At 44.8% G+C, this 15,969-nt stretch overlaps 1 protein-coding gene across 1 annotated transcript in view; it reads left to right on the plus strand.

Moving 5' to 3' along the window:
* The window catches only part of LOC139225857 (coiled-coil domain-containing protein 154-like), a 194,915-nt gene that overhangs the window by 151,315 nt on the left and 27,631 nt on the right, over positions 1 to 15,969 (plus strand). The window contains exon 12 of the mRNA XM_070856711.1: positions 6,769 to 6,883. Within this exon, the coding sequence (XP_070712812.1) occupies positions 6,769 to 6,883 (115 nt within the window). The remainder of the gene's footprint in view (positions 1 to 6,768; positions 6,884 to 15,969) is intronic.

Consider the following 15,969-nt stretch of genomic DNA (forward strand, 5'->3'; position numbering starts at 1 on the left):
ACTCAGGCCAGCGCCCAACAACCAGAGCCCCAACTCAGGCGCTCTACAAGGGAGCGTAAACCACCAGAGAGACTCAACCTGTGATCCCAATAAGACTTTGGGGGGGAGGTGATGTCATGTATTAACTGTCATTGTAACCCATGTATAAACTGACCTAAGTTGTACACCGTGAGAACATTGACCACTAGGTGGTGAACTTGTGGGAGACACCCCTAACCTGGACTTTCAGGTATAAAAGGGGAAGCCCCACCCACCTTCATCACTTCAGTGCTGCTGAATAAAGATTACTGGTCACAGAGCGACCTTCTCTCAAGTATGGGCCTCGTGTGCATTTATACTGTATAGTAAGGACACATCATGATCTTTCATCAGAACTGATGCTGTCTGACTTGCTGAGTATTTCCAACATATCCTTCCACCCCTTTCTTCCTCATGTGTTTGTCCTGCTTCCCCTTAAATGCATCTTTGTTGGTTGCCTGAATTGGTCCTTGTGGTCAAGCATTCCACATTCTAATCACTCTCTGGGTGAAGATTATTATCCTGAATTTCCTATTGGATTTATTAGTGACTATCTTATAATTATGGCCCCTAGTTCTGGTCTCCCCCACCAGTAGAAACATCTTCTTTACATCTACCCTATCAAACCCTTTCAAAACCTGAAAGACTTCTATTAGTCACTTCTCAGTATTTTTTCCTGTTCAACCTTTCCTGAAAGGTATAACCTCTCAGTTCTGGTATCATCCTAGTAATTGTTTTTGCACCTTCTCTAGTGCCTCTCTGTTCTTTATATAATCTGGAGACCAGGACTATTCACGGTACTCCAAGAGTGGTCTAACCAAGGCTCTATTACAAGTTTAACATAACTTCTCTGCTTTTTAATTCTATCCCTCTAGAAATGAACCCCAGTGCTTTTTTATGACCTTATTAACCTGCGTTGCTACATTTAGTTATTTGTGTATCTGTACCCCCAGATCCAAGGAGTATGTGGCCTCCTTATTCTTCCTACCTCACACTTATCTATATTGAAGTTAATTTGCCAATTATATCTCCATTCTGCAAGTTTATTAATGTCTTCCTGTATTTTGTCCCAGTTCTCCTCTGTATTAACTATATTCCCCAATTTGGTGTCATCCACAAAATTTAAAATTTTGATTTTCTGATTCTCGAGCCCAAATCGTTTATATAAATTGTGAACAACAGCAGTCCCAGCACTAATGCTTGTGGAACAACACTTCCCACCTTTTGCCAGTCTGAGTAACTACCTTTAACTCCTATCCCTGTTTCTGTTTTGTAGCCAGTTTAAAGTCTATCTTATTGATATTCCTGACACTAGGAAATACTTTTGGAGACATAATTTTATTTTACTCAAACTCTAACTCTCATCATCACATTAATCGAACAAAACATTATAGACAGTATATATCCATATCTGTCATTTGCAGCATTTCTTACATTTCTACTTTAATATTACTGAATTTAGATTATAATGGCTTGCTTCCTTTAAGAGAAGTTAAATTCTCTCCAAATGTTCCTTATCTTAATACATTATTAATGTAAATGGGGAATAATACTTTCATTAACCCTTGATATTTGTGAAGTATATTTAAGTTGTTGAAACTTGGTAATTTCTTTACTGAATAAGGTTAGTACACCTACCTAATAATACCTAACACATGTTCTTCTTGTTTCTTTGTATTTCATGAGATTCTTTCTGGATTATTTATACAAGCTTAATTTTAGCAACATGGAACGAGTTCTTAAGCATTAAAATAGCTCTGCTTTTCCACCACTTTTGTAAAAATAAAGCTTGTGCAATTTATTTAACACTCTAAGGGCTAGACTTTCCATTATTTTTGCATGCATTACCGCCCACTTAATGTCCATTTTAACGCTGAAATGAGGTATAACGCCCATACATCGGCCATTTAGCCACAAAATGGAAACTAACGGCCATTTCTCGGGCACTTATCGGCGAGCGTTACTTTCGGCATGAACTTAACGCCGATAAAAAATAATACCGCCCACCCACTTTTTTTGGGTGGAAAGATCAGAATGGGCAAAATCAATGCCCATAATATCACCCAGCGTTACTTTCGGCATGTAATTAATGAGATTTAATAATACCGCCAGCCCACTTTTTTTTGTCGTAAAGATAACATTTGCCAAAACTAATGCCCAGAAAATCGTCGAGCGTTACTTTCGCCACCTCGCGCACATCTCGCCGAGAAAACAGCTGTGAAAAAGTTGCTCTCACCTGAACTAATCACAGCAGTATGGACGCCATTTTCTAAATTGCAGGCCGCTTCATTTAAAAGGCTGCTTCAACATCGGGAGAGTTTGGATGTACTCTGGAATTCTTTTAAGGTGATGTGAACATCTGAACAAACGTCTTATCATACTGTGGACCAATGGAATTTAGTTTATATGTCTTAGTGGGGACATTTATTGTTTGCGAACAATAGGTGTGAAATTGATACTTATTGGAATGCGGCCTGTCATTTCTCAGCCTGTCTTGGTGATTACGCAGACTAGAGATGGCAGAAGGTACATTCGACAGCATTATGTGCTCAATCTAAGACGTGCCAGACTGATGAGGAGGACGAGACCTTACAGCCCCCACACTTACAGGCAGAAGCGGTCTTACCTCAACTTGTCCGATAACACCTGCCTTAGGAGACTGCGCTTCCACAAAGAGGTTATCACTGAGATATGCCAGCTCATCAGGGGAGATCTGCAGCCTGCCAGCACCATCAGGACCGCACTGCCCGTTGAGGTCAAGGTCACCGCGGTATTTTTGTTCCACGTGTCGAGTTTCTTTCAGGCCTCAGCTGGCGACATTTGTGCTATATCTCAGCATGCCACACATTGCTGCATTCGACAGGTCACTGAAGCCCTTTATGCATGCAGGATGGACCTTTTCAGCTTCCCTATGACCAAGGAGGCGCAGACTGGGAGGGCTTTAGGATTCTACCGAATAGCTAACTTCCCCAAGGTGCAGGGAGCAATAGACAGTACGCACATCACGATGCGGGCATCTTTTCAGGATGCAGAGGTTTTTCAGAACCGAAAGTGATTCCACTTCCTGAATGTGCAACTCGTTGTTGGCCACCAGCAAATAATTATGGCAGTGAATGCCAAATTTCCGGGCAGCATCCATGATGCTCCCATCCTGCGTGAGAGCGTGTATCTGACATGTTTACCAGTCAGTCACAAGGTCACTGCTGGATGCTTGATAACAAAGGATATGGCCTCTGATCCCCCTGCGTGACACCCACACCGAAGCCGAGAAGCAATACGAGAGCCACAGAGCTGCACGCAATATCGTCGAGAAAACCATTGGCGTGCTTAAGCAGTGCTTTAGATGCCTGGACCACTCAGGAGGCGAGGTCCAATACCACTCTGAGCAGGTAGCTCAATTCGTGGTTGTGTGCTCCATGCTGTACAACTTGCCTATCAGGAGGGGACAAGAATTGCCAGAAGGGACTGCCGGTCCACCTCAGGAGAGAGAGGAAGAGGAGGACGAAGAGGTGGACGCTGACCATGTGCCAGACAATCAGGCTGATGCTGAAACCATGCCCCCGCCCCCCTTTAGACCGCAGGAAAGGGCCCGTGGTGGCTACACAGCTGCAAGACTCTTACGTCAGCAGCTCATAAATGAGCGCTTTGCTTGAGAGAACGTTGTTGTTATTTCCAAAGCTGCAACACTGCTGGATGTGCCGCTCATACATCAGTGGTGTGCATCACCTTGGTGACAGTTAAAAGTTTAAGTTGATTCAAGTTAAGTTTAATTATACCCTTTCATGCTGAGAAATCACCAGTGTGTAATGGTGCAGCTATCTGAGACAATGCGCAACAAGGTAATGTTAAATAAACAACATTTAATCCGAACATTTGTGTGAAATCATAATTATAACTGTTAATAAACACCCCACCCCACCCCACCCCACAACAAATCTATCACATTTACATCTACCCCTTCCCCTTCCCCTCCTGACTCCAAGCCGCCTGGCCGAGGAGCTCCTGAAGCGCTGCTTCATTGGGGGGTATGACGGCAGAACAACTGCTTGGACAGATACGGGAGAGGACGGTCCAGAGGTGGGAATGTGCTCCGAGCCAGAAGCAGGATGTACTTCCTGGTTCTCGTGACGTTGGCAATGGGGGTGCGGCACCTTGGGGTGCAGTGCCGTGCTCCAGGACCACTTAGAGGCCTCTGCCACCAGTGTTCCTGGCTATCAGCTCCAGGGCCTCCGCCATCCATGGCACATACTCTGTCATGGTGGTGGACATGCTAGCCAGCTGGTGAGATATGCCCCCCATTGTCTGGAGGATCTGCTGACCTTTGTCAACACACCTCCTGAACAAGTGTACCATGTCCCCGCTTAGATCTGCTGCTCGTGGAGCAGACCTGCCGCGTCGAACCAACCTCCGCTTGGTCGGCGCCATCCTGGAGACACCTGGGGTGCCCTGTGGCAAGGTGCTTGGGCCCGGTAGCTCCACGGTGGAGATGGGAATGGCCGCAGGAGCACTAGATGTCATCGATGTTGAATGGATTATGGAGCTTGGCGATGCAGGCTCCTCAAAGTCGGCACGGTCATCTGTTGAGAAGGGATACAACAGATCAACGGGCGAGAATTGGGGCTCCTCAGCACCAGATGGAGCATCGTCCGACGAGTCCATCCCCGCGCTCCTACCTTCTGGGCTCAGTGTTCTTGCATGGGGCCACGCTGCTGACTGAACTGCAAAATATAAATGAGGTTATTAGAGGAGAAGGAGGTGCTAGGGTCACAAGGTGATTCCAGTGCTACACACAGCATATGCACAACAAAAGCACCACCGCTATCAAGATCATCACATTTCATGACCAACACCAAATTCTGCATTGCAATGATTCTCATGAAGCCATCATTATTTAGAGAACACTTTTATGATTCATCTATCATATTATTGGCTGGATCGGAGTGGGTGTGGCATCTATTGAATTTACATCACGCAATGGTGCATACTTTAGTCACGTGGCATCACATCAGATTCTGCATGCGTGGCCGATCGTGGGTGGCTCCCCACTAGTGCCAACACCCGCTCCTCAATGTCGGTGAGGTCGATGATGATTGGTGGCCCACCACCTGTTCGCCTCTGCTCGGCCCTATTCTTCGAAAGCTTCTTCTGTAAAAGGTACCAACAGCACGACATGGCATGAGATCATTGCGTGATATCGTTGCTAGGTACTGTCACAGAGATTGATACAACACATAACCGACAGATGTAATCATGATTATGATGAAATTTATCATTCTTTACCTAAAGATGTACACTGTGAAAGCAGGCTTTGAGTACAACATTCCCGTCATAAGTGCAAGACATCACATCTGATTTTAATCACTCACTACACTTGCAAATCAAATTATATAAATATATAAGTACATGTAAATAAATGTAATACTTACTATGACGGATCCGCGAGGTCGTTCCAGCCCTTGCGGCACTGGTTGCCCTCACGCACCTCGTTGGTTGCCGATGAGGCCACCTCGGTTATGTCGGCTCATATTTTCTGGTAGACCTTTGGGGTGGGCTTCCCACACCATCCCTGGGTCAATTGACCCCGGCATGACTCGACCGCCTGCATGAGGGAGGCATTTGCCTCATCCGAGAACCTCCTCGTGCTTTTTCGTTCTCCCAATTGTCCCTCTCCTAGCTCACTGCTTTCACCAGCGTCAGTCTCCACAGCGTGCTATGTCGCTGCCTCCATCCCTTGCATTTTAAATATTTTTTCGATTTAAAAATTCAGTTCCAACTACGTTCTTTGTGCTCAGTAGGCTTTTTGCTGCTGGTGAATTTCCCTCCTGTCTCCCAAAACAGCCAAACAAGCACACACCACACCCACACTCGTTTTCAGTCCCTCGCTGCTCCCTCTCTCTCTCTCTTCTGCGCATGTAATGATAACCCCTGACCTCTGGAAACGCGGGAAACAACTGCTGCCATGGCGTTGCTATGGATGGCTAAACCTTACGCAAAAGGTCAAAAAAAATTTACGCTAACGCCCATTTCAGATTGCTCGCGGTAACACCCATTTTAAAAAATAGAAAGTTAGGGTTTAGAAAATAAGCGATAATCCGGCGATCTCAAAACCCATATTTATCACCATACTGGAAATAACGCCCATTTTTGGGCAATCTGCACTAAAGTGGAAAGTCTAGCCCTAAAAGTCTATTGAGCAGGTCAGAATTGAGAGAAAACTATTTGTAGTAAGCTCTTAGTAACTGATTTCTTGAAAATACAGGAAAACTAAAATTTCACCTTGATCAACTGAAACCACAGTTATCTTGAAGCAGATATTGATACTGTTTATATAACTAGTCTAAAGTGATCACTTCCCTACTTTTTGTTCATTGTCTGTTTCAGTCTTTGTCTAAGTTACTTCTGAGGTTATTTCTTGAAATTCAAGTTTTTATTCTCAAAGCATATAGAATCTTAAACGTTCGTTTTCACTTTGCTTGTTAATATTATTACAGGACAATTAAAATTAAATCATATTTGTAAGTATTTTCTATCTCTTGAATCAATGTAAAAACATAGCATTCATCTAAATGAAACGTGTCTATCTTTCTATTGATCTTTTACTCATGTATTTCTAAGGATTTTTAAAGGTAAACCATATTAACTTTATTGGATATTGCAAAATGTCTTACTGGACAGATAAATTCTAGTAACTTTCGTACATAAAATGGGCAGAATAAAACATTAATGCAGATTTGGGATTTGTGTACTTAGGGTGTGGGATATTGAGCAATTGCGACGGATCATGGGAACATTGTGGGCTGACATCCATCGAACTAAAGAGGACTCACCTGGAGAAATTGAAAAGATCAAAGAAAACTTGATTGATGTAAGTTTAACTTCAGATTACATTTATTTGGTCTTTTTAACCTGTCCTAGGTCGTCAGTTTTGTGACTGATGATTGTGTAATTAATGATGAAGAATTTTGTCTGTACTTAGTTTAGAATCATCACACTCTTAGAGACATTATTAAGCACATTTTTCACTACTGCAGTAAGTACTATGTTAGGACAATTCTCTCGGCCTGACTTTGGTGGACATATCGCCCACTAACGCCCGCATACAGCCGAGAATTGGAAGTTTCATGGAAAAACAGCTGCATACCACCGACATACCGGCCGGCGTGACTTCGGTGACTGACATACCGCCGAGCGGTATGTGCGCCGTCCACCGACACTGAAGACCCGACATATCGCCGAAATCTCCAACATTGGTCACTTACTGCCGACGTATCACCCTGAAGCATACCGTTCTGGAAAATGGGCTTTTATGCTTCGTAAGGTGGGCGATAGTACGCAGTGCGTTCATTTGGACATCGGGAGAAGCAGCAGTATTTGGAGATAAGCAGGAGCATTGGAGCAGAGCACTGCAGTTATATTCACAGAATAAAAGGAAAGAAGGCTTTTTGGAGAGAAAGAAGGATTTCTGGAGGTTATTTTGTTTTTTTAAAAATGGGGAGAAATCGGGAACACCAGAGAGAAGCAGCACCATTTGGAGGAGAACACTGAAGTTGGAGTAAGTGGCTTTAAATAGTCAGTTTAAAACAAAGAAGGCTTTTTGGAGTGCAGCAGCAGCCTTCGAGTGCCTCACTGTTCCCTCTCACTGTCTCTCCTCACTGCCACTCTCTGCGCATGTGCAGGTGATCCTTGATCCCCGAAATCAGGGCTAAATACAAGTTTGGAGGGGAAAAAAATTTGCGCGTGCGCACTGCGCCACTATACCGTCGATCGAGGGAAGCCTTTCTCTGGCTCGACTCCATTCTGTGAGACTGCCCGCTGCGCAACGCTTGCACAACATTGGCAGACCGCCGAAAAGAAGATGACCAAAGTTGAGGCCTTGCGTCTTGGTGGTCTGCCGATGGTGAAAAACGACAGACCGCTGCGATACCACCGGAACTCGGCGGACCATTGGTAAGCACCAAAGTCAGGCCCATATGACTGAAGTGTTTAGGTGATAGAAGGTGTACAATATAACTATGGTCGAACTGGCAAGTTCAGGATCTGGTGGTGAACGTGAGATCACGTCAAGGAGGTAGTTTCACAATGTTTTAGCTTCTCGCTGGAGCAGTACAACTACATTCCATGCAAAATTTAAGTTTAAAAATAGCTAAATAGTTTGCTAAACTGCCCTTAAAGCTATAACAGCCGGGTCTCTACAAACGTTAAAAATGTCAGAGTTTCAGATATCTGCAAGCAGAACCTGTGAAAATGCTTGTACACTGTTTTGTTTTTCCCTGTTTGAGTGCGGTGAGAAGCAGACAGTATCACCTGGCACTGCCCGTTCACAATCCTCTCAAGCTGTACTGATCTAAAACCTTATATGCAGTTATGCTGCACCTACAATGGTACTATTGTGATATAAATTTACTCATGAAATGCAGTAGTATCCTTTGTAGGAGGTTTACTGACCTTGGGTGAAGTTTAATCAAACATGAAAAAAAAATTCAATGAGTTGCTGCACAAGCTGAATGAAGCTTGCATTTATTATCAGCATGAAACACATTATTACATGATAGCTTTTGAGCTACATATTTTTAGATTTTATTCAGATCATGCTGTTGATCTAGAAATGTTCCGTGGTTTTACATTATCCCTTAACGTATCAGTTTTGTAGGTAGTAATTCTTTTTAAGGTGTGCTGTATGATAGTTTTGAGCAGCATAATTTTAAGGACAGCAGAAATGGCAATCGATTATTTTCTAACACTGTTACGGAAAGATTATTTTCTGTAATTTAGAATTTATCGGCTCAATTTTCCCCAATTATCTGTGCCGTTTTTTTGGCGTGCACCGTTTTTTTTGGAGTAAATTATAATCTCCAAGTTCCCCCAAAGTTTCTGCGCTAGAGTAATTCACTTGGGTCGGATTTTTTTTCGGCTACAATTTTTTAAAATCTCATTGGGAGTGTAACCTGCCACCCGCGCCAATTCTGTCCATTTAAGCAAGTTTGGCCAACTCCAATTTACTCCAATTTTTCTTAGGACGGCGTATGTGACCGCTCTGGAAAAACCTTCTGGGCAGTTAACAAAATCAGCACAGGTAAGGGAATCAGTGCAGAAGATCCAGTTCCACAGCCGGGACAGCAGCGGGAGAGAGGGAGGGACAGGAGAGAGGTGGGAAGGCCTTTCAGCCAGGGTTAGGAATGGCCGGGAGGAGGGAGGCCTTTCAGCCAGGGTTAGCAGCAGCACCAGGAGGAGGACGGCCTTTCGGCCAGGGTTAGGAATGGCCGGGAGGAGGGAGGCCTTTCAGCCAGGGTTAGCAGCAGCACCAGGAGGAGGACGGCCTTTCGGCCAGGGTTAGGAGCAGCAGCGGCTCCAGGAGGAGGTGGGAGGGAGGCCTTTCAGCTAGGTTAGCAGCGGCACCCGGCACCGGCACCGGCACCGGGAGGAGGGGGGAGGCCTGGGTTAGGAGCGGCACCTGGCATCGGGAGGTGGGGGGGTGGGATAGACTTTTGGCATAAACTCTTTAATAACTTCATGCTGGTAAGCTGCTGCAAGGTGCTTGTGCAGGTTGATGTAAGCTGGCCAGACTGTCTTGTATGTTTCACTTTCCATCCTCAGCCCGCAGTGTGTCCCTCGTTACCCTGGCAACCCGATCTTTTTGGCGCAGATCTTAGGCTCCACTCCAAAGTTAAAGGACAGGCTAGGCAGCGCCAAAATGAACAATTCAAACGGGGAAAGTTGGATTTTTTTTTGCTGTAGTTCGGCCCCCAAAAAACGGACGTAACTCTTCAAGTACGCCAAAAAACGGCATTGGGGAAAATTGAGCCCCTAATTTTAAAAAGTATTAAACAATGAGCAAAATATATTTTATAACAACAACAACTTATAACATCTTTAATGTGGTAAAGTATCCCCAGGCGCTTCACAGGAGTGTTATAAAACAAAATTTGACACCGAGCCACGAGCTGAAGCGATGTTCCGGGGATGGAAATAGACGGTCTTGGTGATGGCGCGATATGTTCGGAAGTTCATCTAGGGGTCAAATATGACACCAAGGTTGCGAAAAGTCTGGTTCAGCCAGATTAAAGATAGGATATATTGACTCCTACTTAAGAGTCCACGGGACCTAAATTGCCCACCCGCCCGAAACGGGGTGCACCCTCTGTTTTTTGAGTTTTTGCGGTGGAGATGCCGTCAATATTCGGCACTTGGAAGTTTTTTTGTGTAGGAGCGGATGTCGTGGCGGCTGAGGGGCAGAAGTGCCCTTGCAGTGGGTCAGCTGCCTCGACCAGTCATCAGCGCCGGGCAACGCGTCACAACGTCTCTCCCCTTCAATTAAAGGGGAGGGCTGCTGCGAGCTCTGCGTGCTTTTAAGTTATGTTCACTGGGCCACCAGGGAGGGTTTAGGCCAGGCCAGCGGCCTGGCATCCAAGAGGGGGTGCCAGGCTGCCTGTTGCCGGCCCGGCTGTACCCAGGGGCATAATAGTTGGACCAACCTGACAGTCAGCTGACAAAAAAAACATGGCAGCCGCGGCAGTGCGCCCTCCCCTTTAAGGGAGGCCATGCCGCCATGCAACAGAGAGTGCACCGACACAAAGGCGGCGGTGCCGCTCCCGTGGGGCAATTCCACAAAAGGGATATTTCCAGTGGGGCAATTTCGGGAAGGGGTCGCTGCCGGTTGGTAAGGAGACGGTGCTTGCACGCCGCGGTGGGAAAATGGAGGGTGCAGTCCCCTACACCGCTCCAACCCTGAGGAAGGGCTCTTTAAAAAATGGCGGCCCCTCCATGGAGAGTCAGCAGCCATTTCGCGCCGCCCCATGACCGCTGCTTTCAGGTGGCCAGAGGGGGTGGGGGGCATTTTCAGCCCCCATATGTGTGGACATTAGGCGATGACGGCTTCAAACTTAGTTCTGATGTCCTACATAGTCGAATACCCTGTCCACAGTCACTGTCTTGCTCACACATGAAGATTGGGCACATAGGTGAAGTATTGGAGAGCTGCGGGCACCTGTGGAACTGCACCCCAGGTGGGAACAAAAGTGATAATTGTTAATCAATGCTTTTAGAATAAGAGTGCTAAAGGTTTTAGTTTAAGCAATTGTTAATTTTTGGGATAAAGTTGAAAGTAACTTTAGTAATTCAGTACAAAAAGTCAATTTTTTGATTCAGCTGTCTCACAGATAAGTGGGAGGGGAGTTATCCCCGGTGTCCTGGCCAATATTTATCTCTCAATCAACATAATGACCAGATAATATGTTTTTGTTATCACATTGCTGTTTGTGGGAGTTGCTGTACGCAAATTGGCTGCCGCGTTTCCCACATTACAACGGTGACTACACGCCAAAAGTAATTAATTAGCTGTAAAGCGCTTTGAGCCGTCCGGTGGTTGTGAAAGGTGCTATATAAATGCAAGTCTTTTAATAAACATTGTAGAACCACAGTGCAAAAGCCTGTCACTCTGTAATCTTGCATCATGTTTTTACAGCAATGATTTTGGTGCTGCAGCTTATAAACTGGACAGACCTTTGTCTGCTTGTGGCTTTGAAAATTATTCTAAATCAGTCAAAATTTGAATCAGGCATGGTGATCTTTCATTGCACAAGAAAATTGTTGGTGAGCAAATTCAGGAGACACTGCACTGTAGTTGAACCGCAAAAAAAACAAAATTAGGTTATCTTAGGTAAAAACATGTTATCTTAAGCTTTAAAGCAAACAATTTAAATGGAAGTCAGCATGACAATTGAAATGTGCACTGCACCTTATCAGGTTTATAAATTTAAAAAGATCTCCACAAGAAACAACTGCAGCAGTCAGTGTTCCACAGATAATTTTGCTCCAAGTATTAAGCCAATTGAATTGTAAAAAAAACTTACCTAAGTAGGCATCAAATCTACAAATTATTCACGCTGAACAATTAAAATTGCTCAAAATACTGACTTCAAGCAATGTTACATCAAATGGCCAGCTGCTATATCGTTGGTTTGTGTGGTGAAATAAAATAGGTAGGTTATGAATCAGTACAGATCATAGTGTTTTTGATCTTTGGAATCAAAAATTATCTTCGAAATTTTTAATATAAAATGAGTATAATTTAACCTATATGTTGTAATAAATTTAGAACTTGAAAAGGATTTGACAAAATGATAGATGCATGTAAAGGATACAATTTCACTTGAAACATTTTGCATATTAAAATTGCATGACCTCTGTGCTAAAATCATTAATGAATTCTAAAAGATGTTATTGCTGAAAACAGCTGTAAATGGTTAAGAATGCAACTGAAGTTTAAGGAAAAGTATAGACATAGAAGATGATGGTTGGTTAGGTCCTGAAATTTTGAATGTTTTTACCTGCAGAATACAACTACTTAAGGCTGAATAATTGAGGCTGTAATGTTAGATTTGCAAGGGATCAGGGAGAAATTTCACATAGGTGTTTCTTTTTGTGTTAGTTCATTTCATTCACGAGATCAAATTAGTTGGGCAAAGTCCATGGGGGATGAATTCCCACTCCGCCACCGTAACTTTGGCAGAAATTACATTTATGTGTGCAAATAGGATTCCCACTGAGCCTTCACCATAGTTGGGGTGTCAGAGTGGGAGAAGTCCTGAGGAAATTCCCCTTCCCACCACCCCTCCCCCCAATATAGGACAAATGATACTTAGCCTGTGAAAGGAATGGGATTAGGGTCAAATTACCGTCGCTGCTTAATGCCAGAATTTTAAAAAATAGCTTATCTGTAGTATTTTCTCTAATTGGAAATGTTCTCTCATTAATCACTTTGTTTCACAAAAAGTTAACAAGGATTACGATGTATGAATCGCGTGCATATGAATTCAAAAATTATATCTATCTGTCTTTTATACGACAGGTAAAAATCATGCACTTATCTGCATATCTTGGATTGATGTGCTCTGGGTGGGGAACTTCAGTGTCCCTCTCCAAGGCCAGAGTTTTCCGGGGGGGTCAGCGGGGGGGATTGGTGGTGGGTTGGGTCGGAAAGTTTTTTTTGACAGCGGGTCAGGACCCCGCTGTCAACCCGCTGCCACCTGCCTTTACTAATGTTGGGTCTGTCAGCGGTGAGTAGACCCAAGATGCAGTGGCAGGGGGCCCAATTAAGCTGATTGTTGCCTTGTTGACAGATCATTAATAATACATCTAACCTTACCGTTTCTTTTTAACTGCTCGCCCACAGGGTTCCACGCTGCTCGGGGACCACGTCTGTTAAGTTGAGACGGGAGTTGAATGGCCATGGCCAGATTTGACAGATTGAAATGTGCTATAAAAGCTCCCATCTCACAGCTGTTTACTTTCCAAGCTCATCTGGAACACAGACTGAGTTTTATGCAGGTTGCAAATGTTTGGAGCAAACTCTGTATCCAGTGTCACCTCATTGGAACAGCATATCTCACCATTGACAGCTTGCTTCTGTCATCTCTACTTCACCTGCCGTCTATTCCATCAACATGGGTTCCGTTTATACTGTTTCACCTTGGTCCTCAGAATCACGATCAGCCCCAACACCAGCAGCACCAGGCACACCAGCAGCACCAATAACAACAACAACCTTCTCTGCAATCAACTGATGCTGCACAGGATAGGGAGCGTTAGCACCCGAGCACATTGCTGCCCGGGAGGCCAGAGTTGGCCTCAGCATGGGCAGATTTACTTCACTTGACCATGTATATCCTGGCTGCCACATAATGCGCTAGGTTGGCACTGCCCCACACCAACACAATAAATCCCTACAATGTCCAAGCCATTCCTTTCACATTTACCACCTTTGCAGGGAATAGCATTCTGTTTCACCATTCTCTGCAACTCACAAAGGCACTTCCAAAGGATCACACAAATCTGTCCAAGAATGCAAAGTGTTGAAAATAAAGGTTTCAATGCTTGACAGCACATTAATAGAAACATTCAATAAACATTGGATAAAACACCCAAGTGGCTCCCTGCGAGCTGTGATTCCCTCTATAAGCATATGGAGTGGGTCATGGGAGAACGTAGGTGCAGCCCTGTATATAAAGGTACAGCAGTTATCATGGGTGACTTTAATCTACATATACATTGGGCTAACCAAACTGGTAGCAATACGATGGAGGAGGATTTCCTGGAATGTATTAAGGATGGTTTTCGAGACCAATATGTCGCGGATCCAACAAGAGGGCTGGCCATCCTAGACTGGGTGATATGTAATGAGAAAGAACTCATTAGCAATCTTGTGCGAGGCCCCTTGGGGAAGAGTGACCATAATATGGTAGAATTCTTTATTAAGACGGAGAGTGACACAGTTAATTCAGAGACTAAGGTCCTGAACTTAAGGAAAGGTAACTTTGATGGTATGAGACGTGAATTGGTTAGAATAGACTGGCAAATGATACTTAAAGGGTTGACGGTGGATAGGCAATGGCAAACATTTAAGTCAGTAAGTAACCTGTTAACATTGTTGTCGGCAAATTAAGTGTATCTAAGGGTTAAGTCATGGCAGGAAAGCTCGGACACGTGATATGCTCCTCCTGTACTATGTGGGAACTCGGGGACACTTCCGGTGTCCCTTCCGACTACGTGTGCGGGAAGTGTATCCGCCTCCAGCTCCTGACGGACTGCGTTGTGGAATTGGAACTGAGGGTGGATTCACTCTGGAGCATCCATGATGCTGAGAATGACGTGATTAGCAAGTGTAGCGAGTTGGTCTTACCGCAGGTAAAGGGTCCACAGCCAGATAGGGAATGGAAGACCAACAGGAAGAGCAGTGCAAGGAAGGTAGTGCCGGGGTCCCCTGCGGTCATCCCCCTGCAAAACAGATACACCGTTTTGAGTACTGTTGAGGGGGATGACTCATCAGGGGAGGGCAGCTGCAGCCAAGTTCATGGCGCCGTGGCTGGCTCTGCTGCACAAGAGGGCAGGAAAAAGAGTGGGAGAGCGATAGTGATAGGGGATTCAATTTTAAGGGGAATAGATAGGCGTTTCTGCGGCCACAACCGAGACTCCAGGGTGGTATGTTGCCTCCCTGGTGCAAGGGTCAAGGATGTCTTGGAACGGGTGCAGGACATTCTGAAAAGGGAGGGTGAACAGCCAGTTGTCGTGGTTCACATTGGTACCAACGATATAGGTAAAAAACAGGATGAGGTCCGACGAGACGAATTTAAGGAGCTAGGAGCTAAATTAAAGAGTAGGCCCTCAAAAGTACTAATCTCGGGATTGCTACCAATGCCATGTGCTAGTCAGAGTAGGAATCGCAGGATAGCTCAGATGAATACGTGGCTTGAGCAGTGGTGCAGCAGGGAGGGATTCAAATTCCTGGGTCATTGGAACCGGTTCTGGGGGAGGTGGGACCAGTACAAACCGGACGGTCTGCACCTGGGCAGGACCAGAACCAATGTCCTAGGGGGAGTGTTTGCTAGTGCTGTTGGGGAGGAGTTAAACTAATATGGCAGGGGGATAGGAACCAATGCAGGGAGACAGAGGGAAACAAAATGGAGACAGAAACAAAAGACAGAAAGGAGATGAGTAAAAGTGGAGGGCAGAGAAACCCAAGGCAAAAAACAAGAAGGGCCACATTACAGAAAAATTCTAAAGGGTCAAAGTGTGTTACAAAAGGCAAGCCTGAAGGCTCTGTGCCTCAATGCAAGGAGTATTCGGAATAAGGTGGACGAATTAACTGTGCAGATAGCAGTTAATGGATACGATGTGATTGGCATCACGGAGACATGGCTCCAGGGTGATGCCAACTACATTGCTGGTTAAATAGGAAATTAATGCAATTGTAAGGAAAGACATCAGCTTGGATGATGTGGAATCGGTATGGGTGGAGCTACGGAATACCAAAGGGCAGAAAAGGCAAGTGGGAATTGTGTACAGACCTCCAAACAGTAGTAGTGATGTTGGGGAGGGCATCAAACAGGAAATTAGGGGTGCATGCAATAAAGGTGCAGCAGTTATCTTGGGTGACTTTAATATGCATATAGATTG

This window comes from Pristiophorus japonicus, chromosome 15 (genome assembly GCF_044704955.1).
Source record: "Pristiophorus japonicus isolate sPriJap1 chromosome 15, sPriJap1.hap1, whole genome shotgun sequence".
Lineage (NCBI taxonomy): Eukaryota > Metazoa > Chordata > Chondrichthyes > Pristiophoridae > Pristiophorus > Pristiophorus japonicus.